We start from the raw sequence: 22,696 nt of genomic DNA, 5'->3' as shown, positions 1-22,696 counted from the left end.
TGCCCAGGTCGCCCAGCGCTACCCGCCTTATCGCTCCCCGCCCTAGTCATTATGGTCCATAATCACCACCTCGAGTATCGGTATCCCGAAAATATAAACCCCTCTCCGACATTCGAGGCGCCCTTTCCTCCGTCCGAGTCGTCCTTTTCTCCGTCCATCACGACGACCGCTCAGTCAGTTCACATCGACCGCTCGACTCCTCCCCAAGGTCTTCAGCCCCTACCGCCTGACATGTCTCCCCCACTCCCCTCCTTCCTCGCTGGGTCGAAGCGCACGGAGTCGACATTTGAGCAGATCCCGGTAATTGACTTCCAGGACATGATCAGTGAGGACAAGGCGAAGCGCCAGCAACTCGCGGAGAAGATCCGGGATGCGTGCGTGAATGGTGAGTGCCAGACTGTTCCTTCTAACCCCCAACTACTATACTCTGTACGACCACGCATCACCTTCTCCCTCACCACATTACTTCCTTGCGTCCCCCCTCCTCAAATGTCCGATTGACACCTCATCTACACCTCAGTCGGCTTCTTCTACCTCACCAGTCCACCCGCGTCCCTCTTCCCGCCCGGCCTGCCGGAATCCACCATCGAAAATCACGCCAAGCCCTTCTTTGCCCTTCCCAAGGAGACGAAAACCGGCTGGGACATCCACAAGAGCGCCAACTTCAAAGGCTACACGGCGATGCATGCAGAGAAGACGGACACGGAGGCGGAAGGGCGCGGCGACTGGCATGAAGGGTTCGACGTGGGGTGGGAGGACGAAGGAAATGGGAGCGCGGAGACAGATGCGAATGGCAGCGCGATGGCGGGTGCGAATGTTTGGCCGCCGGAGGAGATGATGCCTGGGTTCAGGAAGGGGGTGATGGAGTACTAGTCAGTGGCGCATCCGTGGACGAGGCGAGGACATGGCTAACGATTCCTATTCTAGCCATGCGACGGTCAAGCTCGGACTGGCGCTCTTCCCACTCTTCGCTCTGGCGCTGGACATGCCCGAAGACTTCTTCGCGGATAAGGTCAGTGTGGTAATCTTCTCGCGAGGGAGATGGGCCTCACGGTCGACTCTCAGACGACGAAACCCGCGGCGATTTTGCGATTGCTGCACTACCCGAACCAGCCGCCTGTATCAAAGAAGAACGGCGAGATGGGGATTGGGAGGCATACAGAGTGAGCGTTCCCGTTTGAGCCACTTTCGCCTTGCTCACGCCTTTCAAAGCTACGAGTGCTTTACACTGCTCTGGCAGCAGACCGGCATCACTTGCCTGCAAGTGCAGAATACTGCAGGCCGATGGGTAGATGCCGTACCCATCGAGGGTTCTCTGGTCGTGAAGTACGTCCTTACTTGCTCGGTCACCCTGCAGGATACTTACGATTGTACAGCATCGGCGACCAGCTTGCCAGATGGACGAACGACGTGTTCAGGTCGACGCCGCATCGCGCGCTGAACACGTCCGGGAAGGAGCGGTACTCGATGCCGCTCTTCTTTGGCGTGGACTATGACGTGCCGCTAGAGGTGAGTGAGGCGAGGGCGAGAGTATCCGAGCTTGCTGACTCTGTGGCAGGCGATTCCGACCTGCGTCTCGGAGAAGATGCCGGCCAAGTACCCTGTGATGAAGGCGGGCGACTATGTGAAGCAGCGGTTGGAGGAGACTTATGCGCATTCGAAAGCCTAGCCGTAGTACTATGAATACATGCTGCGGTCCACGTAAACGGTGCCAGTTGTGGGTCCAGAGCGGGGTGTGAGAGTGACGTGACGGTGGTCCGGTGTCGGCGTGACAGCGAGTGTTTGTTCCGTTATTGTTCTTGTCGCTGGCAGTCTTCTCTGCGTTTTCCCTTGTTCGTTGAAGCCCAGCGCTGGAAGTCTTGTGCTCTTCACCGACTCTGAGCTAGACCGGCAGGCCCGCAGGTCGCGTCTAGAAATTATCAGCCCAGCTCAGCCTGCACGACAAGCCCTCCAGTGGCCCACCGGTGCGTCCTCCCCGCCATCGCGCTGCGCACCGCGGGGCTGATCAGCGCGCGCCAGTTTCTAACACCGTCCGCTTTCCATTGACATTGCACTTCATTCACCGGCGCCAGCGTCCGACATGAATCTCCGCCCTCCCTCCTCAGCCAGCCGCAGCCCGTCCCCCGGGCCCCAAGAGAACGGCAGGAACGCCCACGTTCGGCAGTCCATGGGCCCCTCTGCGAGAGGCACGCCGACCCTGGCTCCGTCATCTCCCCGTCCGGGCGGTGGGCCCAGTGCCCGACCGACAAGCGAGCTGCTGAGCGCTGGAAGCGCTGGCATGTTCCAAACCCCCGAAGGCATGGCGCATCCCGCACGCCCCAAATCCAGCTCCTAACGATCTTCTAGCGGAGGCTTTAGACCAATGGTTCGAAAATCTCCAGAACTACGAAGCGACCCTCGTACGTGGCCCGTTGCCGCCCCATCCCACATGTTCATTTTTGCGCAGGAGGAGATGGCCGCGGCGTCTCTGGACGTTAACTTTAAAGAGGAGCTTTCCGCCATCGAGCAATGTGCGTCGGCCGTCATGCCACTCCTGCCACTTCTAACGATCACTCGTAGGGTTCAAGGTCCTTTCGGAAGCCGAGCGCACAGCCGCTCTTTACAGTCTTCTACAGCACTCTACCCAAGTTCAGATCCGATTCTTCATCACCGTCCTCCAGCAGATGGCGCGGTCCGACCCCATGTCCGCCCTCCTTAGTCCTGCTATGGGTAAGTGCCGCTGTTAGGCATGTCGTACATCGCTCATGCCCCATGACAGGATCTATGCAGAGCCAGATGGAAGCGAAGCTTGCGAGCATGAACCTTAAGTCTCCTGGCCTCAAGTCCACCTTCCCCTCGTCCCCGACTGCCCGCAGCTTCAACACTGGCCCCAGCGGCGGCGCTGGCAACCGCCAGTCCGTTGTCTTGGAGCACGGCGCGAACTTCCTGTCGCCCGACGCGGCGAACACGAGCGTCGGACAGGATTCGGCGGCGGCGACGCTCGCTCAGCAGCGCGCCAAGCTCAAGGCCAGCAACGCAGCGCACAGAATCTCCGCCCCCGTCCTCAGCACCGGTGCGAATGGTGCTTCGTGGGCCAGCGCGGCGGCTTCGCTCGGTCAGGTCTCGGAGAACAATCAGTCGAGCCCGCCTGCGCAGGAGTCGAGCTCGCGCCCTAAGAGCACCGAGTTCAGCGGTGGCCAGCGCGCTAGCATTGGCGGCGGCGAGCAGCTTGCGAACAACTCCCAGCACGACAACTGGGCGAGCATGGTTAACACTCCTCTAGTGCCCATGTTCCAGAAGGATCACCGCCAGTCGCTCGACAGCGCTGCGAGCAAGCTTCAGGAGTGGTCGTCCGGCCAGAAGAGCCCTGCTCCTGGCGTCCCTCGCATGGGCGATCCGACCATTCACAAGCGCGCGGCGAAGAGCTCGAACGGACAGGGCTCGGACACCAGCGCGGTATACGACGAGAACGGCAACCTCATTCAGGGCGGCAACGGTGCGGCGCGCATGCGCAACGTCAGCCAGGGCGGACTCGGGCCAGTAGGAGGCGGCGCCGGCAGCTGGCAGGCCGGCGGTGCGCGGAGCCCGGCGCTCTCCAACACATCTTCGGGCAGGTTCGGCGGCGACGAACCCAGCCCCAACCTCAACAACCTCGGCATGCAGATGAACGCGATGAACGGCGGCCTGCCGGGTATGAACGGCATGAACGGCCTTAACGGCTTCAACATGGGCCTCGGCAGCCCTACGATGGGCATGAATGGGATGAACGGCATGCCCGGGCTCGGTGGCATGTCCCCGATGACGCCCTTCAACCTCAATATGCTGAGCGCGATGGGCATCTCCCCCGAGGCGCAGCTGCTCGCGGCGCAGATGGCGGCAAGCGGCGCGTTCGGGCAGGCGAACTGGTCGGGCAACCCCCTGCTGAATGCGCAGGGCATGAACAACATGCGCCAGCGCCCGGGCCCGCCCAGCAACCGCTCGACGCCGAACAAGAGCATGGGCAACCCGGGCACGAGCACGCCGAAGCAGAACAGCGACGAGGACGTGGATCCGGCGCTGCTCACGGACATCCCCGGCTGGCTGCGCAGCCTGCGGCTGCACAAGTACACGCCGAACTTCGAGGGGATGAAGTGGCAGGACATGGTGGTGATGGACGAGGCGGCGCTGGAGGCGAAGGGCGTCGCCGCGCTCGGTGCGCGGAGGAAGATGCTCAAGACGTTCGAGGTGGTGCGGAAGAAAATGGGCATCGAGGGTCCGCCCTCGGCGCCGTCGAGCGCAGCTTGAGCGTCGGCATGCGCGGACCTTCAAGGCTGGACATGCGACTGATTGCTCGCACGTTCGAATACTTCCCCCGCTCTCTCTGTAATCTCTGACATACGATGTCTCGTCCTAATGATTCCTGTCTATGCTCTCCGCTTGTGTCCTCGTTCTCGCAGAAAATACGAATACCCGCCGTTATAGTCCGCTTTTCAGTACGCATATCACCACATGCTTACCTGTATGCCCAATGAAGTCCGTGTCTATACCCACAAACAGCTCTGCTCGTTCTGCAGGTGCAGTGCGGTCCACGCAGGACCTTCAAGACTCGAACCATAACGCACACTGTCACGCTCACGAGATCTATCGGCATCTTCCGGTCACTCAAGTGGTGCCGAGTTGCGGGCGTTTCGAACTCTTATTCCTAACGTTCGTCCAGGCGCAATTTGTCTCCCACTACTATGTCCTGCACTACACCATCCGGCGCAGCGCCCGCTGCGAAGCGGAAGAGGACTGAGGATGGTCGAGAGGCCGCCGAGCCTGCTATCACTCGCTCGGACGTCTGGCTCGATGATGGCAACATCATTCTCCAGGCGGAGCGCACTCAATTCAAGTTCTACAAGGGCCTGCTGGCGCGTCACTCCCAGGTCTTTGCAGACATGCTTGCCGTGGTGCCGCACAGTCAAGAGGCTTCCGACGGGGCTTCTGCAGAAAGCTGCCCGGTTGTGGAGTTGACTGACGCCGCGCAGGACGTGCGGTTCATGCTACTATGGCTACTCGAGCCGTGAGTGCCTCATCCTCCTTCCAAATATCATTTGATACAGACTCATGTACTGTCTCTTAGACGTTCGTATACAGCGAAGCCCACCATAACAAGCGTCATTTCCGCTATGCGGATGGGCCATAAATACATGGTCGTTCCCTTGTGGGAGGATGTCGTCGAGCGCTTGCACTTCGAGTTTCCAAAGACCCTAGAAGGGTATTACGCGCAGACTCAGCGCTGGGCCAGTATACATTGTGATGGCGGTGACGACGCCGTCCTCCGACTAGCCGACGTCGTGCGGGGCGTAGGGCTGGATACAATCCTGCCCATGCTGTACTATCGCATTATCCTGACCTGCTCAATCGTAAGTATCAGAAAAGGGAAGGGCCTTTGATGTTCAATATTGACAGTCATCCAGGATACCATTCCCAACGGCAGTGCGACTCTTGAGGACGATGGCTCGTCCTCAGAGTCTCAGTCGTTGATCGGTCCACACACATGCATTACGCTTCTCAAGGCCAGGGCGAAGATTACTGCGAGGTTCAGGCAGAACTTCATGGCGTGGTCATGGACGGAAGCCGACGACTGTGTTCAGTCGAAGGATTGCGCGCAGGCCACGAAGGACTTTCAGAATCGAACATGGACCATACAATCTCCGTCGCCCAAGCACTTCGCAGAGGATGAAGCCGCTTTACACCTATTCCACCCTTGGAAGACCATCCGCCCAAAGCTGCGTTGCCCGTGCGACAGGTGTATGATGGCCATGGAAGACGTCTACATAGAGTATCAGCGGGCAACCTGGGCAGAGCTCCCTACGTTCTTTGGGTTGCCGGTGTGGGAAAACCTCAGGGATTATTCTGTTGTTTAGGTGAGATGGCTTCTGACGCAGTGCGTCAGGCAACGCGCAGATCATTCACTGACACCCGCTCATTAGACATGAAGCCAGCACAATCTCCTGCATCACTTTCTTTGACTAGAGGAAGCTCCGGCTACGCCGGTTCTCGACCTTGCTTGCGGCTCTAGCACTGGGCACTCGGTCATTTATTGATCACCACCGACCTTTTGATTGTGCCCTGCGAAAAATCAGGCTTCAATAAGGACGGGGAGAGACCTTGCAAGCAAGGTAAACTCAATCATTTGCGGCCATCCTGAGTTTGCGCTGGTTCTGACCGGATGGTCTAGATTGGACTTAATGATTATTACTACTTATCACTTACTACTTATCCCGCTCTCCTGAGCTATGTGACTGAATCTATCGGTATCTCTTGCGTTGCATCTTCATTCATACATCCCCGTCTTGTTAATAGTATCCAGTGAATGATTCCAGTCGCACCACCCAATTTACATGTCGCGTACAGTCACGAGCACGGGAATCGAACCCTCTGTCACGGCGGTGGAGTTCGAACTCAAGTGCCACATGGTAAAGGCAAGCTTCGCTCTTCCCGCCAAACGCTACCACCCTTCATCTGCCTTCTCGTACCACGAAGTCTCATACCATGTCTGAGCCGTCCGCGAAGCGCAAGAGGACAGACGACGAAAGGACAGCCGAAGCTGTCCGCTCCGACATCTGGCTGGATGACGGCAGCATCATCCTTCAGGCAGACAATACGCAGTTCAAGTTCTACAAGGGTCTCCTTGCGCGCCATTCTCAAATCTTCTCGGATATGATTGCCGTGGTGCAGCCACAGAACGACGAGCATACTGTGGAAGGCTGTACCGTGGTCACGTTATCGGACTCTGCGCAGGACGTGCGCTTTATGTTGCTGTGGCTTCTCGACCCGTAGGTTGGATCGTTCCTGGGCGCTCGCAAATAGCTAATCCTCTGCAGACGGTCGTACACGTTGAAGCCGACTGTCTCCCACATCCTGTCCGCCTTGCGCATGGGGCACAAGTACATGGTTGTGCCACTGTGGGACTACTCTGTGGAGCGGCTTCGCGCAGAGTTCCCCACAACGCTGGAAGCATTCTATAATCAGGACCACAAATTCTGGTCTGCTGTTCACTCCGAGGACAACCAAAACGACATTCTGCGACTCTCTGAGGCTGTACGAGATGCCGGACTCGAGACCTTGTTGCCTATGGTCTACTACCGTGCTCTGCTGGAGTGTCCCCTGGTGGGTTGCCAGATACATTCTTGTGTTGACAAACTGACACGAACGCTATTACACAGAAAACAATATCCAAGGGTGGCATTGGGAATCTGGCGGGATTACCTTGCGACCCCGCCCACGCTAGCCTTGACACTCGTGTTGTTCTTCTCACCGCTCGTGGTCAGATAATCGCAGAATTCCGAATCATGGACTATTGGTGGACACGACTTGCCGAGGCCGACGATTGTGAGCAGGAGGAGGAGTGTGAAGAAGCCCGGCAACGCATCCAGCTTATGGCCTGGAGTCAGTGTTCCCCACGCACGAGCTCCGACCCGGCATTGAGAATTTTGCGGAGACGGACACAGGAAGATCAAACGAAGCTCAAGGTGCATGGACTGTGCAAGGATTGCATAGATGAGGCGGAGGATGTCTACAAAGGCAATCAAGAGTCGTTCTGGCAGGAGCTGCCTTTGTACTTTGGCCTTGGCGTGTGGGAGGATCTGAAGGATTACTCTCTGAACTAGGTGAGCAGCATGAGTGGCACGTCGAACGAATGCCTGATCCAGCCATTTGCTCTTTTGTCGCTAGTAGTGTTCGCCTTCAGCGAGCGGCAATCTCGCGTTTTCGATGGTTGCCGTGTCGGTCGCTGCGGCTATCCGAGTCCTCGAATTGTGTACGTCGGCTCTATACGCTATGCTACAGTCATTGTGTCTTTCGACGTGATACAGTATAACGAGATACCTGCTCGCCCTGCCGAGATCCATGGCCGCCCTACGCTGAGTCAGCCATCTCCGCCACCACCGTCGGATCCTCCAAGTCCTCCCAATCCGGCAAACCAAAGAACGAAGGCAGTCGCTCCCACAACCTCCTCTGCGTCTCCTCGGTCAGAATCTGCACCTGCAGGACGCACTCCTCGCACAGCTCCCGACCATACAGGCGCGCGTCGCGGTCCGTCCATTCCTCGAAGCCGGTGATAACGCCGTCGCTGAGGGCGACGCGGCATAGCAGCGCAGCTTGCAAGCGTGAATGCCCTTCGATGCATTTGGCGCGGATGCAGTGCGTGGAACGCCCGGTGCGACAGGTATATTGGGCGCGGAGAGCGGCGGACTTCAGTTTCGCCCGACCCGTCAAGAGCACTATGCGCGTATCGAGGCTGAGGGGGGAATAATCGGAGGAGAGGGAATCCTAAGATCTTGGTTGAGCGAGGATTGGGGGAGAAAGGCGCCCGCGAAAAGCAATGCTTCGCTCACCAGTGAACTCGTGCTGACGAGATGACACAACAGCGCCGGTAGAATAGATTGGATACCCATTTCCTGTGCGACATTGACAAGGTCTGACAGCGTTTCCCCCTCATCTATGGTAAAGCCATGCCGTTCGTCGTATTTCCTCGTGTCCTGATAGTCTTCCAGCGCAGACGGGAATTCGTGGCGCAGCCTCCGAATTGCGTCGTTCCAAAGCGACGGTATAAGGTATTTGTGCCCCATGTGCAGCGCAGACCTCAGGTTCGCGATGCTCGGGATGTAGTCAAAGGCGCGGCTAGGATTCGGTAAAGTCAGGTCTTTGAACGCTTCCCTTAGGCCACCTAACGACAGACATCAAGGCTGGAATTAAACTCACGTGTCGACGATGAAGTGCAGCATGTAGCCGACGTCGTCTGCGGAGTCCGCTAGGCAGACGACAGGGCAGCCCTCGACGAGCTCGATGTCGTCCTCGATGTGCGGATCCGAGCCCGGGGGAAACATGCTGTCGAAGAGGTTGCGAAAGAAGGTAGAGTGGCGCGCGAGGAGGCCGCGGTAGAATTTGAACTGCGTGTGCTCGGCCTCGAGGACGATGTTGCCGTCGGGGATCCATAGCGATGAACGAATGATGATAGGCGGCAGAAGCGTGTCGATATGCTCTTGGTCGCTCGCGTCGTGGTAGGAGTCCTCGTGATATGAGTCCTCGTCGGGGATACTATAGCTGTCTTCATGTGGCGCGTCGTATTCGTCGTGAGCTGACTCTTGTTCGCGAATAGAACTTTGTCGGAGGGAAGAGCCTTGTTCACGCGTGGAACGTCGCCCGTGGGAGGAGCTCGCGGTGAGACTCGCGGTGGCAGAGGGTGGCAGATTAGAGGAATCCATCTCGCGAGTCGGATAAATTAGTAGGATGTCTGATATGGCGGGGGTGAACAAAGAGCTGCGGAGCCGAGCGAGCATGCTCACAAAATACGCGTCTATGTTAGGCTGTGGTTCAGGACATGTCGCACCTCAACCACACGTGGAATTTTTCTCCTTGTTATGGACGGCAATTGCCGGTTTCCTTTGATGGGCTCTCACATTTCCAAAGCGGGAACAAAGGTTCGGGTGGCATACTCAAAGCACGTAGTGATGGCGCTGGTCCGTGGCAAGCACTATTATATGAGCGTAGGTAAGTAGCGTTAGGTCAGTTGAAGCAGAAATACAGCTAGTGGAAGACCGGTCTGATACGAGTACAACGGCAGGCGATCTCTAGATCTCGTCTGTGAAGATCGCGTGAGGATACCGCGGCCTGAGGCATTCCCTGGTGCATTTGCCATCGACGACCAGGCACTTGCAAAGTTGTGGCATGGGTCGCTTCAGCGCAAGCAAGTCCTTTATTTCTTGCTCAACCTCCTCCGGGAACGGTGTGTGGAAGCCCATGTTGTGCAGATCCACACCTCCCAGCTCCACCTGCCCGCGCGCATTGAGCTGCGCGTCAGAGCAGCATGCTGGTGCAGTAACCGGGATCTCCCTGATCTTGCCGAACTTGAGCGCGCGATCGCCGCCCAGACCCTCGTACTTTTCAGCAACAGCCTCCCACGCATTGCGGTCGAAGACGTGGGGGATGAGACAGAAGTAGTGCTTTTCGCCGCCGACGTTGATGTCGCGGTGGCAGCGCACGCAGTGGAAACCGTCTTTCGACATGTTTTCGTAGGGGTTATAGGGTGCGACGAAGCGCTTGGGAGGGGCAGGTTTCTTGGTCGTTCTTGGGACGACCTGCTTGATGGCTTTGGGGACGGGTGCGCGAACGTAGGTGCCAGCACCAGCAGTTGATGCAGGGGCAGCAGCAGCGGCCGGGGCGGCTGAGGGCTTCGCGGCAGCTGGAGGCTTCGGGACAGCGGACGGTCTCGGGGCCTTCTGAGCAGCAGACGACGCAGGCTTCGCTACCTTGTGTACAACGATACCTGGCTTCGCAGCCTCAGTAGTGACCGGTTTCGCAGCTACCGTCTTTTGAGCGGCAGCTGGCTTTGCGACAGCGGCCTTTTGGGTGGCGGCAGGGCGATTGACAGCGGTTGGTTGATCGCGAAGGGAGCGGTTGACGGTACGGGCCCGGGTCTGCATGATGAGGAGGACGAGGCAAACGAGAAGAAGGTAGACGCAGAGAGCAGAGGGCATGCGCAGAAGAGATCATTCGGGTGGCGACCTTTATACTGAACACAAAGCGGTGGCCACAAGGCTGATCATTGACGATATGTCATAGCCGAGGCCATAGATGGCAGCTCTTTGACGCTTCATTGTTCTTTGACGGGTAAACAGATGACGCTGTTACCTCCATAAGTTAATCTTTAGACACCGTTCTCCACAGAAGAGCAGGCGCGTAGTGCGAGCGCGCACGACAGACCGAGGATGGAAGCAGGAGTGAAGGAACGAGGCCAGCACGATGTTCAACATCACACCGTCACACGACGCCTTTGCACGCCGGACCAAGCAAAGTGACCGTGACTTCCCACGGCGAACCCCGCCCTCGAAGCACTCCTGTCAGCGCCGTCAGCCTTCTGCAGCTGATTCCGTCGTCGCCGTCTCTGTCTGCTCCCTCGCTCATCTCTCCAGCACCACCCATTCTCCTGCCGCGAAAATGTCCGACCTTTGCCCCGTCTACGCTCCCTTCTTCAGCGCCATGGTACGTGGAGATACAAACGCAATTGGAAGGAAGACTGACGCGCGCGACCGCAGGGCTGCACGAGCGCTATTGTCTTCACTTGTACGTGACAGTGGGTGGAAGGGAAAGGTGTATGGAATGCTAACGCTCGAGCGCGCGCCCTGCAGGCATAGGAGCAAGGTTCGTCGTAATGCGGTGCTGTGTTGAACGCGTAGACTCATGAGCGCACGCAGTTACGGTACGGCCAAGTCTGGTGTCGGCATTTCCGCCATGTCCGTCCTCCGCCCAGACCTCATGATGAAGTGTGTCGTCCCGGTCATCATGGCTGGTATCATCGCCGTGCGTCCTTCCCTCCACCGTCTCAGCGACGCGCCAACCTCACCTTCCATGTCATTCTAGATCTACGGTCTCGTCGTGTCGGTCTTGATCTCCGGAAACTGTGCGTCCTTCCCTCCCACTTCGGCGCGCAAGTCTACGCGCCTGCTTCTCCAACACTTAGAATGGACGACGTAACTGACGGTCTGTATGCGCAGTGGACTACCAGATGCCGCTCTCTATGGGCTTCGTGCAGCTCGGCGCTGGTCTCTCGGTCGGTCTCGCTGGTCTCGCGGCTGGGTTCGCTATCGGTATCGTCGGCGACGCGGGCGTCCGGGGCACCGCACAGCAGCCGCGTCTCTTCGTCGGCATGGTACGTCACGTTGTTTGTTTGCTTGCATAGCTTGTGCCCGGGCGCATTGATTGCCGGAATACACCGCTTGCAATCTCGAGAGAGGAATTTTACTGACCCTTTTCGTCTCCGTAGATTCTCATCCTCATTTTCGCCGAAGTCTTGGGTCTGTACGGTCTCATCGTGGCCCTCATCATGAACACCAAAGCGGCCGACTTCAAGGGTATCGTGAGTAGCCTACTCTTGGCCCTGACTTCGTCCACTCACCTCTTCTCAGTGCTGAGCTACTCGAAGAGCTGCATCCGGCGCACCGGGAGGCCGAGCGCCTGCGAGGGAAGACACAGGTCTGCTTCGATCCAGGTGCTGGTCCCAGCGCTCGTCCGCAAGGTCACATTGTACGACGCTGCACCCGAAGTGTTGTACCCCCCGTCCAGGCTTTCATATCGATACCACGAACAATGGCCATGTCATGTTAATCAATGTCTGCATGTTCGCTCATACTTAACTAGTGTTTTCTCCGAGGGAAGCTATGTTTGCGCGAGGGGCGCTCCACGTATGTGAGGGGACCATGCATCCGCAAGAGGGGCTTCGCATGTGCGCAAAAAAGACTGAGGAAGGCATCCATCTTCAAGATGTACTGCGAGCGACAATGTGTAGGGAAGCTACGCGTTTGCCGGGAAGCAAGACCAGTCCCGCGCGAAGTCGACGCGGTCTTTATACGTTCGACGACCTGAGGAGCACCGCCCTTCCGACATCCTACTTCTACATGAGCATAACGACATCCTACTTCTACACGAGCATAATTGGGTGCGCGGGGAGCCTAAGCTTAGCTACGGAGCACTATGCTTAGTATCCTCGGGCGGGGAAGAAACAGCTACGATTCCGACTTTCATGCAAGGCAGCCACGCCGACTTCAAGGCATACTAGTACAGTGAAAGACACCGCGCGGTTGCATAAGATTGCGGCCTTCATCAAGACGACTGACTCTTGCGGCCTTTACAAGCGTGCTCCATCGCAAGAAGCTCGCGCGAGTCGTCGGCAGTATGGCAGGCTGCGTCGGAAGGAAGCTCGCCATGTTGCTCAAGGTATGGGTGATATTGGTGAGGATGCGCGTAGCCTTCTGCAGCGAGCGAGGATACACGTAGCGGCGGAGAAGGCTTGGGGTACGACGCGATTTAATGGCGGGATGAGGCTCGGTGATGTGCACCTACATTGGGTCCGATATCATACTTGTGCTGAACTCGAGGTGCAGGATATGCCCGTTCTTCTCCACCGAGAATGGGTCCGGCCGCATAGAGGGTGCGTTTCTTCGTCCCTACGGAGACTCCGTTGGTCACCACGAAGGGTGCATCTATTCGTCACCAGAGTGCGACCCTCTGTCTACGCCGCGTAGGACGTAACATTGGGGTCAATGGGGCGAAAGCAGCGCACCTTGGAGGAACCGCATGACATGGACCAAGACCAATATTACATGTGGAAGGGTGGTCAAAGGCGCAGCGTGTTATGAACGTACCTTGTCGGATGATGAGTGCAGCTCGCCGGATGATGAACGCGACTGGGCGTATGATGAGGGCAGCGCGCTGTCGAATGTCACGGAGATGGGTACGGAGGACAAGTGACCCAGGGTTGGACGCTGCGACAGGCCCAGGAAGGCGAGGGGCAGGCTAATTACCCCAGGAATTGCGCAGGTCCTTACCTCGCGGGCTGCCGGTGACCTCAGTTCGCGGCGTCGGGGGTGTGGGTGACACGTCCGGTACTGCCTTGCTGTGCGGTGTCGACGGTGCTTGCATCAGGGCCTCCTATGCTCCGTGCCGCGCGCTTGAATCGTGCGACGTGAAGGTAGATCCGGCGTTCGGCAACCAGTATGGAGGGCTGTGGGTGTTCAGCAGCGTTTGTGAGGCTCGAGAATTTTATTGGAGCACCTCTGAGGGTTCTTCTATACGAGGGTGCATGGGTAACAACTGCGGGGCGCGGCGACGGGGTGCGCGGGTGCGGGACTGGTACGCCAGGGCAAGTTGAACTTTGCGTCACAAGACTCGGCGGGTCGGCGCGTGGACCGGCAAGGGCGCAAATGTCGAGTTCCGCGCAGCACGTGAGGCTGAGCATCTCGACATTACCCCCAGAAGTCGTGACGACGCGTGCATATAAAGACTGCCTGACGTGCACGATGGCCTTGTTTTCTCTCCATTCACCATCCTCCTCTTGTCCCGAACCACCACCATGTCTGCCGCCGACGCGCTCCGTGTTCCCGGCGACGCGCCCGTCCATCGCGTCAAGAACCAGCCAGGCTACACCACGCCCGTCTTCGAGGGCAAGGACGAGCAACGTGCGCGCGTAGAGAAGGAGGTCGCTGCCAAGGTGGGTATATGCGCAGTCATCTTCGCTCAGAGATCTTACTCCTTCCAGGGCTTCATCCCCATCCCGCTCGTTGCTGGCGAAGTCAACTGGTTCTACTCCTCGCTCGGTATCGATGACACGTACTTCGCGAACGAGGCCGTCCCTGTCATCGCCGATCACATCATTGCTCTCTTCGGCGCCAAGGTCCTGGCATACACAAAGCACGACCCGCGCGCGCTAGTCATCGACCTCGAGCGGATCGACGACTCTGGCAAGGGCGCTACTTTCATCCACACCAGCAAGCCAGGTACTACCAGTACGGAGGGCCCCGGGTCCGTCTGTGAGGCAAGGTGTGCCCCCTTTCCTTCACCTCTCTCCCCGCTCGATGACGTCCGATGCACGACGAACGCGTCGAGAATATTCACGGCGGCGATAACCATCATCGACTGAATGCTAACGCGTCCCTCGCAGGATCGATGAGATCTTCCTGGACAAGTCCACGCCAGAGAACGCCTACCGCCTCGAGACCTTCCGCTCCGCGGGCGCGATCAGCGCGACCGCGAGCCAGCAGCTGCGCTGTTACTTCGTGACTCGCTGCGAGTTCCCAAACACCCCCGCGAAGAAGAACGCGGATGGCTCGACGGACATCCGCAGCGTGTCGAACAAGAGCTTCCTCGAGAAGGCGACCGACAACACGCTCGAGATCTACCAGCAGGTCATGCGCAACGTCGAGACGCGTTACGGTCCCGTGATCGAGGTGTTCAAGGTCGAGGGCTCGCGCGAGCACCGGCTTGTGATCGGGTACAAGATGGGTGGTACGCGCAGCTACTTCAGCGCGCTCAGCCATCTTTACCACTTCTACTCGCTATACTCGACGCGCAAGTACGTCGAGCAGTTCGCCAATGGCGTCACAATCATCTCGATCTACCTCAACCCGCTACCGCTGGATCAGCTCGAGGGCAACAAGCGTCCGCCACCGATCGAGCACTCGATCTTCCAGGTCATGAAGGAGGCCAGTCTGCTCTACTGTCTACCGGACAACCCCTTTTTCGGCGTCACCGAGAGCGAAGAGGGCCCAGGGCATGCCGTCCAGGAAGCGACCTACGCTTGTAAGTGGGCGCCTTCATGATTGTGGAGGTACCCCGTACTGACTGCTTCTCAGACTGCGGCTGGATCTTCGCGCAGCACTTTACGAACCGCCTCGGCGCGACCTACCTCCAGCTCAAGAATCTCCTCACCGAATCAGACCCCGTACACGCGGAGGTCCTGAACACCATCAAGCGCCGCTTCAGGGACGAAACCTTCACGCGCGAGGTTATCCTGCAGGTCATCCTTCGCTGGCCCGAGTTGGTATGTATTCTTGGTGCCCTTGCCAACGTGCGTCGAGCTCATGTCGACCTAGATTCGCATGCTGTACGTCAACTTCGCCATGGTGCACTATCCGAATACATCTGCCGACCAGGCGGAGAACTTGATGTACGTCTTCGACTTTCCAACGTTGGCACCACTCTGACGATGCGCATAGGCCGACGCTGTCGTACCAACGGCTGCAGACTGCGCAGCCTCTGAACGACGTCGAGCTGTACGATCACATTCGTCGTACGGTGCACGACAAGCAGGAGCTTCAGGTCTTGGAGAGCTTCTTGATCTTCAACAAGTGAGTGAACGAGGTGTCATCCTCAGAGCGTTATCTCACATTCTCACTCAGGAACGTGCTCAAAACGAACTTCTACCAACCGACCAAGGTCGCGCTGTCCTTCCGTCTCGCGCCAGAGTTCCTGCCCGAGATCGAGTACCCGAAGAAGCCCTTCGGCATCTTTCTCAGCATCGGCAACGAGTTCAGAGGGTTCCACATCCGCTTCCGCGATGTCGCTCGTGGAGGCATTCGTTTGGTCATGTCGAGGACGAGGGAGTGCGTATCCTGCCCTTTGTGTCGTAGCGGACCTTGAGCTGATTTTCTCCAAACAGAAACTACTCTATCAACCAGCGCATGCTCTTCGATGAGAACTACGGGCTGGCGTCGACGCAGAACCTGAAGAACAAGGATATCCCGGAGGGTGGCGCGAAGGGCACGATCCTGCCAGCGATTGGGGCCAATCCTCGGCTGTGCTTCGAGAAATATGTTGATGTGAGTTGTGCTCAATGGTACATCGCGGAGATATTGGTTGCTGACGAGGCGGACAGAGCATCATCGACCTTCTCATTCCGGGCCAGAGCCCTGGCATTAAGGAGCGCCTGGTCGACCTTTATGGTCAGCCAGAGATCTTGTTCTTCGGCCCAGACGAGGGCACAGCAGACATGATGGACTGGGCTGCATGTACGTCATTTCCCTCTTCCTTCGGATCTCCCGTCTTACCGAATGCTCTCCAGTACACGCTCGCGACCGCGGTGCAGAGGCATGGTGGAAGTCCTTCACCACTGGCAAGAGCGCAGAGACGCTCGGTGGCGTACCGCACGACACGTACGGCATGACCTCGCTGTCGATCCGGCAGTACGTGCTAGGTATCTACAAGCAACTTGGCTTGAGGGAGAAGGATATCACGAAGGTGCAGACGGGTGGTCCTGGTACGTTGGATCTACTTATCTCAATTATTATGTTACTAACTCTGTTGTAGACGGTGACCTTGGTTCGAGTATGTGGCCAACCTCAGGTGTGAGGAGTCACGACTGACTGATTTTATCACAGACGAGATTTTGCTCAGCAACGACAAGACTGTCGCCATCATCGACGGTAGCGGTGTAGCTGCGGACCCGGCAGGGCTGAACCGCGAAGAGCTCATCCGCCTGGCAAAGGCGCGCATTCCGATCGGCAACTTTGACAAGAGCAAGTTGTCGAAGGACGGCTACATTGTCAAGGTGGAAGATCAGGATGTGAAGTTGCCTTGTGAGTGACCTACTCAGTTGACCTTTGTATCTTTGGCTGACAGGTCCTTCCAGCTGGCGAAGTCGTCGTGGATGGCACTGATTTCAGGAATGGCGCGCACTTGCGCTTCAAGGCCGACTTGTTCGTGCCTTGTGGTGGTCGGTGAGTAGGCACGATGAAGCCCCGATGAAGAGGTGCTGATCATCGATCCTAGTCCCGAAGCCGTCAACATCTCGAACGTCGCCGCGCTCGTCGATTCGGAGGGCAAGCCGCACTTCAAGTACATCGTCGAGGGCGCGAACCTCTTCCTCACGCAACAAGCCCGCCTCTACCTCGAGAAGCACAAGGTCATCCTGTTCAAGGACTCCAGCGCCAACAAGGGCGGCGTCACCTCCTCCTCCCTCGAAGTCCTCGCCGGCCTCGCCCTCGCGACGAACGAGTACGTCGACCTCATGATCTTCAAGGACGGTCAACCCTCGGCTTTCTACCAGTCCTACGTCAAGGACATCCAGCAGAAGATCACCGAGAACGCCGCGGCGGAGTTCCTTTGCATCTGGCGCGAGCACCAGCGGCTGCGCGGGGCGAAGCCGCGCACGACGATCTCGGACGAACTGAGCACGACGCTGAACAACCTGCAAACGGAGCTCGAGGCGTCGGATCTGTTCGACGACGAGCCGAGCAAGCGGGGCGTGCTGGGGCGCGCGATCCCGAAGACGCTCGTAGAGAAGGTGGGGCTGGACGAGCTGATGAGGCGGCTGCCGGAGAGCTACCAGCGCGCGCTGTTCTCGAGTTGGGTGGCGTCGCACTTTGTGAGTGGCTTGCTGCGATAATACAGGAAGGCAGTTGCTGACCTGGTCCTGCAGATCTACAAGTACGGCGTGAACGCGTCGAGCGTGGACTTCTTCCACTTTGCGCGGGATTTGGCAGTGCACCAGTAGGTAGCTGATGCAGGGCGCATGAAGCCCACGGACAGTCGTCATCCAAAATGTGTATTCTTGTATATTAGAGCATCTGTACTTATAATAATGGCTTCCTCGAACATATCGCTGGACTTGCTGGGAACGAAAGAGTCGGTGCCGAGTTGTGGGTCCAGTCACGTGTGTTGTTCGGCTTTTCCCGGGAATACGAACTTGGCACGTGCTCAACTTCCGCTGCGTGTTTCCTTGCGATCAGCACGATCCGGCGCTTGGTTTTCTGCGACGTTGAATGCGGAGAGTGGAGAAATGGTTGCGGCGGAATCTTTCGGGGCGGATTCTACCGCCGTGCTGCCGGAAGTATGACCGGGACAATGCGTACACGAGACCGGTAAGGTGAGGGCGTGTGCACGAACTGAGGCACACGAGACCAAGATGAAGGGGCCTGGTGTTGTAAGTGGAGGAGCGTGCTTGCGGGCAGAAGGGCGTGTTTGCGGCAAGAAGGGCGTGCTTGTCGTAGGAAGGGCGTGCTTGGGGACCTGCTGGTCGATTGCGACAACGTTCGCGGTCTCTTAGGCTGCGTGCTTTTTGCGAAATAGCACGTAGGGTAAGAGTAGACCGTTTTATGGCCCTCGCGAGTACGTTGAAAGTGGTTCTTGAGGCTCCACGAAGTCGAAGCGCTACCTCCGTCAATAGTGGGTTGTATCACGTCCTTGTATCGACTGAATTGGAACGATGGGTCGCCTGGATTACGCCCAATCGCGCGACTGAGGTGGTAGAAGAGCGCCGAGGCGTCGTTAGAGGCGTGAGGTCCCCTGCCACGCCGGGTTGTGGCGTTCATGAGACGTGGAAGGAGTGTTACGAGGTGAGCTCATGTTCGTTAGGGTGGACGGTCATCTGGCGATCCATAGCCTGCGGCCGAACGTCGGTCGGCGGTTGCTGCTTCCTGGGTTCTTCTGGATGCGCATGCGCGACAGCCGAGAGCGATTAAGCGCCGTGTCGGAGGAAACAGTCGTGAACGTGGAGGCTTAAACACTTGGTAGACGACGCTGGGTAGGTCTCAGGCGAACGTTGGCCATCGCTCGCGGGAGGGATCTTCGTGCGTCCCTTTACGTTGAGTTCAGGGATCCTCCTGGTCCAGGCGACGGTATATTTGTATCTTGAGGTCCGCAAGCATGCGCAGAAGAGGATCAGCGTGCGATGGAAGTCCGCACCGGAGGGGAAGGTCTAATTCAGAGTCCCTTACCCTCTACGTCATGAATTTGACGCCGTCGGCGGCGTGCCCGGCGCGGGAGGACCTTATAGCGATGGCGGAGCACGGGCATGAGAGGCTGATCAACGTCCGTCCTGGACTGACACGCCGCTGTCCCTCTTCCGCTCTTCCCATCACCATCACCATCGCCTTTTCCCCCATCGCCCGCGCAATCGCCGGCGCCGGAACGTCCACTTATAATCAGCGCGAGTCTGACGTGTCGCGATGCCAGCTCTATCGGAAAGCATCATCCACTCCAGCCGCGGGCCCTCCCCGATGCGCCCTGGCTACTCGAGTACGGCCTCGTACCGCCCGGACGGCCTCAGCGTCGCCGACGAGGTGCACCCCGTCATACACGCGGGGCGCGTCGCGGTCATCACTGGCGCGGCGAGCGGGATCGGAAAGGCGGCAGCGATTGAGTTGGCCAAGTGCGTGCGCGGAGCTCGTCCCCTCGCGTGGTACATTGACCCCCGATGTGTAGGATTGGTCTGAAGATCGCGATGGCCGACGTAGACGAGGCCCGGCTGGCGCACGCTGCGAAGGAAGTTGGCGCGATCGCGAACGTAGACGGCGCGACGAACGTCATCTTCGTGCCCACGGACGTGTCGCAGATCGACCAGGTCGTCCGGCTGAAGGAGCGCGTGTATGAGACCTGGGGAGAGGTGCGTGCCCGCCGCATCCTGCTCTGCAAGCCCTCTGACGCGAGGGCAGGTGGCGGTCCTGATCAACAACGCTGGCGTTGCGCCGAAGGGAACGTCATGGAGTGGGATCGACAACTGGAGGAAGGCTTTCGATGTCAATGTTTTCGGGTGGGTAGGATCTCAGGCTGCGACGGGCAGTGGACTGATTGCTTGCGCAGCATTGTCAACGTCCAACAGACCTTTATGCCGGTGAGCATTCGCGCATCGCCGCCGTATATCCGCAAGTCTAATCCCATGTTCTAGTTCATGTTGCATCAAGAGAACCCGTCTGTGATCATAAACACCGGCTCTAAGCAGGGAATCACAAACCCTCCGTGAGTCCCATTCAATCCTACCTAAGCCGCATCTAGGCCTCCTCTTATCCTCTATTATTCCTCATCTGCTGACCACGCTCGCACCCAGTGGCAACGCCGCGTACAACGCGTCCAAGGCCGCGGTCAAGTCGCTCACCGAGAGCCTCTCGCACGAGCTGCGCGAGTTCCCGGGCAGCCATGTCACTGCCCACTTATTCGTGTACGTCCCCTTTCTATACCTCTGCCGCACGATCCATGACGTATAGCTCGATTGCCCCATGGCGCATTCCCGTACCCTCCTGCTCCCCCCCGGATCCCTACACCCGTACCTACGCTGCCTCCCACGGATAGCCCCGGCTGGACGCACACCGGAATGACGGGCGCGAACCCGCCAACGTCGCCGACCTCGGAGGCGCCGCCAGAGCTGCCGAAGCCAGACGGCGCGTGGAGCGCGACGGAGACCGTCCTCTACATGCTCGACAAGGTCCGCAGCGGGGACTTCTACATCATCTGCCCGGACAACGAGACGCGCCGGGAGGTGGACCAATTGCGGTGCGCGGGTTCTCGGTAGGATGGCCTGCGTTCACCTTCTGACTGTCTTCACCATCCCAGGATCATGTGGGGCGCCGCCGACGTCGCAGAGGGACGACCCGCGCTCAGCCGCTGGCATCGGGACTACAAGCACCTGTACGAGGAGTACATTAAGGACGGGTTGGCCAGTCTTTCCTAGGTTTGGTTGGTTACCGTGAGGATCTTCGACTGACGCATCGACGTTGGGCTCGCCTAACGTGCAATCGTCGAAATCGGCAGACGCGTGCACAGACGTTGGACTGACCTACGTATTACTGACCGACTTCGACCTCTTGATTGGACGAGCACGGTGTGGATGCGCTACTTCAGGATGCTCTTGTCGCTGTATAAAATGTGGAAAGGAATGTAAAAATGTGTATAGATAACGTGTAGTTCAATTTGTGTAAGGAAGGATAGGAGAAGGAAGTATACACCAGTAGACGCCTGTTCGCTGTGCGAGGGATTCGGACTTGGACGCTGCCAGCGACTTGTTGCTGTTCCACTTGTAAGGTGAGGGATTCGAGGTCACCTTGCTTCGGCTTGAGCGTGGCTCACACGCGGCGCAACAAGCTTGCCTTCGTCGTTCATCTAACGCTTGTTCGTTTTAAGCGCGCAGAGAACTCGAGAACTAGATCGACTGAAACCTCTCTTGTAATCCCTTTGGACGAAATCTCTGCCTCGATATGAGTGCTGGCGCAACGGAATCCTCCTCATCGACGAAACGCCGGAGGGTGGACGCCGAGGACGAGTGCGACGAACCCATAGTCCGGTCGCGCGTCTGGTTCAAAGACGGCAACATCGTGCTCCAGGCGCAGCGCGTCCAGTTCCGGTTCTACCAGGGCCTGCTCGCGACGTACTCCCCGTTCTTCAGGGACGTGTTCGAGGTCCCGCAGCCCGCAGATGGCGCGGATGCGGTGGAGGGGTGTCCAGTCATGCGCTTGCAGGAATCGGCAGCAGACGTCGAATACATGCTGAACTTCATCCTCGAACCGTGAGCATCAGCCCCTTCCAGGGGTGTCAGTACACGCTGATCGACCTCGCATCAGGAAGTCGTCCAAGCAGACGCCGAGCGTCGCGAACGTTATAGCGGGGCTGCAGATGGGGCAGAAATACCTGATAGCGGCACTCTGGGACGATGCGGTAGAGAGGCTGCGGTACGAGTTCCCAGATCGGCTGGAGGTGTACCAGGAGAGACGTGAGGGCCGTGAAAAACCAGGCTACACGCGCTTCTGCGTAGAACCAGGACGCACGTTCTGGTTGGCCCATCTCCTCGACACGGCACGCTCCGTGGGTCTACAGACGATCATGCCAGCGCTGTGCTTCAGAGTCTCGGAGGGCAGCAGCATAGTAAGCCCCGCGCGCTCTTTCGGATTGTCAGCTGTGCTAAACGGATATCGTCATGCAGGAAAATCTGACCCAAGGGCTTCTCGATGACATAACCTCCGATGTCATGAGCATGCATACTCGCAATGTCCTCCTAGGCGGGCGCATTAAGACGCTTGCTGCCCAAGTCAAACTCATTCGAGTCGCATTCTCGGAGCCTCAGCCTCCGTCGCAGGAATGTACCGACCGTAACGCGTGCAGGGAAGCTCGACGGCGCATGTTCGACTATCTCCTAGAAACTCTTGAGAAGGAGAGATCATATGCCCTGTTCTGTCCCTGGTCTGAACGTCTACAGGTCTCGCCGAACCTCAAATGCTGTGTTGCGTGCGCCGAAACCATACTCCGGACGGTGAAGGAAGAGCGACAGGTAATCTGGGACTCGTTGCCATCGTTCTTCGGACTGCCGAGTTGGGGAGAGCTGAAGGACTTCTCAATAGCAGAGGGTGACTAAGTGGCAGGAAGATGGTACATACCAGTCTGGGCAGTCCGGCATTCGTTGTATTGGTCGTTATTTGATATGCACGCGCTCAAATGAAGCTATTTAAGATTGAAGAGTGGATAATGCAACTTGCAGGATATAGGACAATGACGGGCGCGTGCTGGTGAATCGGGCCATCGGAGGTGCAAATGGAAAGCGCGAGTTCAACCAAGCAGTCCGGCAAGTGCCGGATACTCATTTGTGGCAACTCACGTGCGGAGAGATCAATAAAGGTCAAATACAGTTTCCAAAGTAGGACTTGAACCACATACG

At 58.0% G+C, this 22,696-nt stretch overlaps 11 protein-coding genes across 11 annotated transcripts; 8 read left to right on the top strand and 3 right to left on the bottom strand.

The window, feature by feature from the left end:
* Nucleotides 1-231: 231 nt before the first annotated feature.
* Nucleotides 232-1,669, top strand: SCHCODRAFT_02493935 (Clavaminate synthase-like protein; the record flags this gene model as incomplete). The annotated part of the gene is made up of 7 exons (XM_003034263.1): nucleotides 232-385; nucleotides 521-872; nucleotides 928-1,012; nucleotides 1,066-1,163; nucleotides 1,213-1,326; nucleotides 1,377-1,509; nucleotides 1,559-1,669. 7 exons carry the CDS (start codon nucleotides 232-234, stop codon nucleotides 1,667-1,669), a joined length of 1,047 nt encoding a protein of 348 aa, XP_003034309.1.
* A 118-nt stretch (nucleotides 1,670-1,787) lies between these two features.
* Nucleotides 1,788-4,432, top strand: SCHCODRAFT_02614489 (uncharacterized protein). Its single transcript, XM_050344660.1, has 6 exons — nucleotides 1,788-1,964; nucleotides 2,020-2,297; nucleotides 2,347-2,399; nucleotides 2,447-2,510; nucleotides 2,560-2,709; nucleotides 2,759-4,432. Exons 2-6 carry the CDS (start codon nucleotides 2,081-2,083, stop codon nucleotides 4,261-4,263), a joined length of 1,989 nt encoding a protein of 662 aa, XP_050201569.1. The 5' UTR covers nucleotides 1,788-1,964; nucleotides 2,020-2,080; the 3' UTR covers nucleotides 4,264-4,432.
* Nucleotides 4,433-4,675: 243 nt separating this feature from the next.
* On the top strand, nucleotides 4,676-6,391 carry SCHCODRAFT_02745317 (uncharacterized protein). Its single transcript, XM_003034261.3, has 4 exons — nucleotides 4,676-5,020; nucleotides 5,081-5,363; nucleotides 5,418-5,867; nucleotides 5,934-6,391. The coding sequence occupies exons 1-3, from the start codon at nucleotides 4,698-4,700 to the stop codon at nucleotides 5,865-5,867; spliced, it is 1,056 nt and encodes a 351-aa protein (XP_003034307.1). The 5' UTR covers nucleotides 4,676-4,697; the 3' UTR covers nucleotides 5,934-6,391.
* A 33-nt stretch (nucleotides 6,392-6,424) lies between these two features.
* SCHCODRAFT_02745316 (uncharacterized protein) lies at nucleotides 6,425-7,709 on the top strand. The gene is made up of 3 exons (XM_003034260.2): nucleotides 6,425-6,779; nucleotides 6,828-7,113; nucleotides 7,170-7,709. Exons 1-3 carry the CDS (start codon nucleotides 6,496-6,498, stop codon nucleotides 7,611-7,613), a joined length of 1,014 nt encoding a protein of 337 aa, XP_003034306.1. The 5' UTR covers nucleotides 6,425-6,495; the 3' UTR covers nucleotides 7,614-7,709.
* A 151-nt stretch (nucleotides 7,710-7,860) lies between these two features.
* SCHCODRAFT_01170455 (uncharacterized protein) lies at nucleotides 7,861-10,427 on the bottom strand (the record flags this gene model as incomplete). Its single annotated transcript, XM_003033690.1, has 4 exons — nucleotides 7,861-8,274; nucleotides 8,340-8,625; nucleotides 8,707-9,082; nucleotides 9,764-10,427. 4 exons carry the CDS (start codon nucleotides 10,425-10,427, stop codon nucleotides 7,861-7,863), a joined length of 1,740 nt encoding a protein of 579 aa, XP_003033736.1.
* A 514-nt stretch (nucleotides 10,428-10,941) lies between these two features.
* SCHCODRAFT_02492241 (V-type ATPase) lies at nucleotides 10,942-12,193 on the top strand (the record flags this gene model as incomplete). Its single annotated transcript, XM_050342962.1, has 7 exons — nucleotides 10,942-10,986; nucleotides 11,040-11,071; nucleotides 11,199-11,304; nucleotides 11,365-11,404; nucleotides 11,499-11,653; nucleotides 11,768-11,864; nucleotides 11,910-12,193. The coding sequence occupies 7 exons, from the start codon at nucleotides 10,942-10,944 to the stop codon at nucleotides 12,191-12,193; spliced, it is 759 nt and encodes a 252-aa protein (XP_050201568.1).
* Nucleotides 12,194-13,296: 1,103 nt separating this feature from the next.
* SCHCODRAFT_02664117 (uncharacterized protein) lies at nucleotides 13,297-13,584 on the bottom strand (the record flags this gene model as incomplete). Its single annotated transcript, XM_050346532.1, has 3 exons — nucleotides 13,297-13,347; nucleotides 13,379-13,504; nucleotides 13,555-13,584. 3 exons carry the CDS (start codon nucleotides 13,582-13,584, stop codon nucleotides 13,297-13,299), a joined length of 207 nt encoding a protein of 68 aa, XP_050201567.1.
* A 223-nt stretch (nucleotides 13,585-13,807) lies between these two features.
* Nucleotides 13,808-17,981, top strand: SCHCODRAFT_02614458 (NAD-dependent glutamate dehydrogenase). Its single transcript, XM_003034258.2, has 15 exons — nucleotides 13,808-13,990; nucleotides 14,039-14,319; nucleotides 14,441-15,078; nucleotides 15,132-15,319; nucleotides 15,372-15,445; nucleotides 15,495-15,626; nucleotides 15,678-15,881; nucleotides 15,938-16,097; nucleotides 16,154-16,286; nucleotides 16,340-16,534; nucleotides 16,585-16,602; nucleotides 16,656-16,853; nucleotides 16,907-16,994; nucleotides 17,047-17,641; nucleotides 17,696-17,981. The coding sequence occupies exons 1-15, from the start codon at nucleotides 13,853-13,855 to the stop codon at nucleotides 17,768-17,770; spliced, it is 3,117 nt and encodes a 1,038-aa protein (XP_003034304.1). The 5' UTR covers nucleotides 13,808-13,852; the 3' UTR covers nucleotides 17,771-17,981.
* Nucleotides 17,929-18,905, bottom strand: SCHCODRAFT_02187588 (uncharacterized protein). Its single transcript, XM_050342017.1, has one exon. It carries the CDS (start codon nucleotides 18,585-18,587, stop codon nucleotides 18,087-18,089), a length of 501 nt encoding a protein of 166 aa, XP_050201566.1. The 5' UTR covers nucleotides 18,588-18,905; the 3' UTR covers nucleotides 17,929-18,086.
* SCHCODRAFT_02614455 (NAD(P)-binding protein) lies at nucleotides 18,748-21,043 on the top strand. Its single transcript, XM_003034257.2, has 8 exons — nucleotides 18,748-19,426; nucleotides 19,480-19,660; nucleotides 19,710-19,807; nucleotides 19,858-19,888; nucleotides 19,943-20,013; nucleotides 20,102-20,212; nucleotides 20,344-20,544; nucleotides 20,605-21,043. The coding sequence occupies exons 1-8, from the start codon at nucleotides 19,224-19,226 to the stop codon at nucleotides 20,720-20,722; spliced, it is 1,014 nt and encodes a 337-aa protein (XP_003034303.2). The 5' UTR covers nucleotides 18,748-19,223; the 3' UTR covers nucleotides 20,723-21,043.
* On the top strand, nucleotides 20,820-22,529 carry SCHCODRAFT_02187853 (uncharacterized protein). The gene is made up of 4 exons (XM_003034256.2): nucleotides 20,820-21,072; nucleotides 21,133-21,553; nucleotides 21,609-21,909; nucleotides 21,968-22,529. Exons 2-4 carry the CDS (start codon nucleotides 21,246-21,248, stop codon nucleotides 22,394-22,396), a joined length of 1,038 nt encoding a protein of 345 aa, XP_003034302.1. The 5' UTR covers nucleotides 20,820-21,072; nucleotides 21,133-21,245; the 3' UTR covers nucleotides 22,397-22,529.
* The last annotated feature ends 167 nt before the right edge of the window (nucleotides 22,530-22,696 follow it).

This window comes from Schizophyllum commune (assembly GCF_000143185.2).
Source record: "Schizophyllum commune H4-8 unplaced genomic scaffold SCHCOscaffold_3, whole genome shotgun sequence".
Taxonomy (NCBI): domain Eukaryota; kingdom Fungi; phylum Basidiomycota; class Agaricomycetes; order Agaricales; family Schizophyllaceae; genus Schizophyllum; species Schizophyllum commune.
This window is presented reverse-complemented; position numbering and strand designations above follow the sequence as displayed.

Coding starts and splice junctions, on each gene's coding strand:
- SCHCODRAFT_02187853 (XM_003034256.2), top strand. CDS start 21,246: ATGAGTGCTGGCGCAACGGAATCCTCCTCATCGACGAAACGCCGGAGG. Junction 21,554..21,608: donor CTGAACTTCATCCTCGAACC/GTGAGCATCAGC, acceptor ACCTCGCATCAG/GAAGTCGTCCAAGCAGACGC. Junction 21,910..21,967: donor TCTCGGAGGGCAGCAGCATA/GTAAGCCCCGCG, acceptor ATCGTCATGCAG/GAAAATCTGACCCAAGGGCT.
- SCHCODRAFT_02745316 (XM_003034260.2), top strand. CDS start 6,496: ATGTCTGAGCCGTCCGCGAAGCGCAAGAGGACAGACGACGAAAGGACA. Junction 6,780..6,827: donor TTGCTGTGGCTTCTCGACCC/GTAGGTTGGATC, acceptor AATCCTCTGCAG/ACGGTCGTACACGTTGAAGC. Junction 7,114..7,169: donor CTCTGCTGGAGTGTCCCCTG/GTGGGTTGCCAG, acceptor GCTATTACACAG/AAAACAATATCCAAGGGTGG.
- SCHCODRAFT_02614455 (XM_003034257.2), top strand. CDS start 19,224: ATGCCAGCTCTATCGGAAAGCATCATCCACTCCAGCCGCGGGCCCTCC. Junction 19,427..19,479: donor GCAGCGATTGAGTTGGCCAA/GTGCGTGCGCGG, acceptor CCCGATGTGTAG/GATTGGTCTGAAGATCGCGA. Junction 19,808..19,857: donor TTCGATGTCAATGTTTTCGG/GTGGGTAGGATC, acceptor TTGCTTGCGCAG/CATTGTCAACGTCCAACAGA.
- SCHCODRAFT_02187588 (XM_050342017.1), bottom strand. CDS start 18,587: ATGAACGCCACAACCCGGCGTGGCAGGGGACCTCACGCCTCTAACGAC.
- SCHCODRAFT_02614489 (XM_050344660.1), top strand. CDS start 2,081: ATGAATCTCCGCCCTCCCTCCTCAGCCAGCCGCAGCCCGTCCCCCGGG. Junction 2,298..2,346: donor CATGTTCCAAACCCCCGAAG/GCATGGCGCATC, acceptor ACGATCTTCTAG/CGGAGGCTTTAGACCAATGG. Junction 2,400..2,446: donor AGAACTACGAAGCGACCCTC/GTACGTGGCCCG, acceptor ATTTTTGCGCAG/GAGGAGATGGCCGCGGCGTC.
- SCHCODRAFT_02614458 (XM_003034258.2), top strand. CDS start 13,853: ATGTCTGCCGCCGACGCGCTCCGTGTTCCCGGCGACGCGCCCGTCCAT. Junction 15,446..15,494: donor GACCAGGCGGAGAACTTGAT/GTACGTCTTCGA, acceptor CGATGCGCATAG/GCCGACGCTGTCGTACCAAC. Junction 16,854..16,906: donor TCAGGATGTGAAGTTGCCTT/GTGAGTGACCTA, acceptor AGGTCCTTCCAG/CTGGCGAAGTCGTCGTGGAT.
- SCHCODRAFT_02745317 (XM_003034261.3), top strand. CDS start 4,698: ATGTCCTGCACTACACCATCCGGCGCAGCGCCCGCTGCGAAGCGGAAG. Junction 5,021..5,080: donor CTACTATGGCTACTCGAGCC/GTGAGTGCCTCA, acceptor ACTGTCTCTTAG/ACGTTCGTATACAGCGAAGC. Junction 5,364..5,417: donor TTATCCTGACCTGCTCAATC/GTAAGTATCAGA, acceptor ACAGTCATCCAG/GATACCATTCCCAACGGCAG.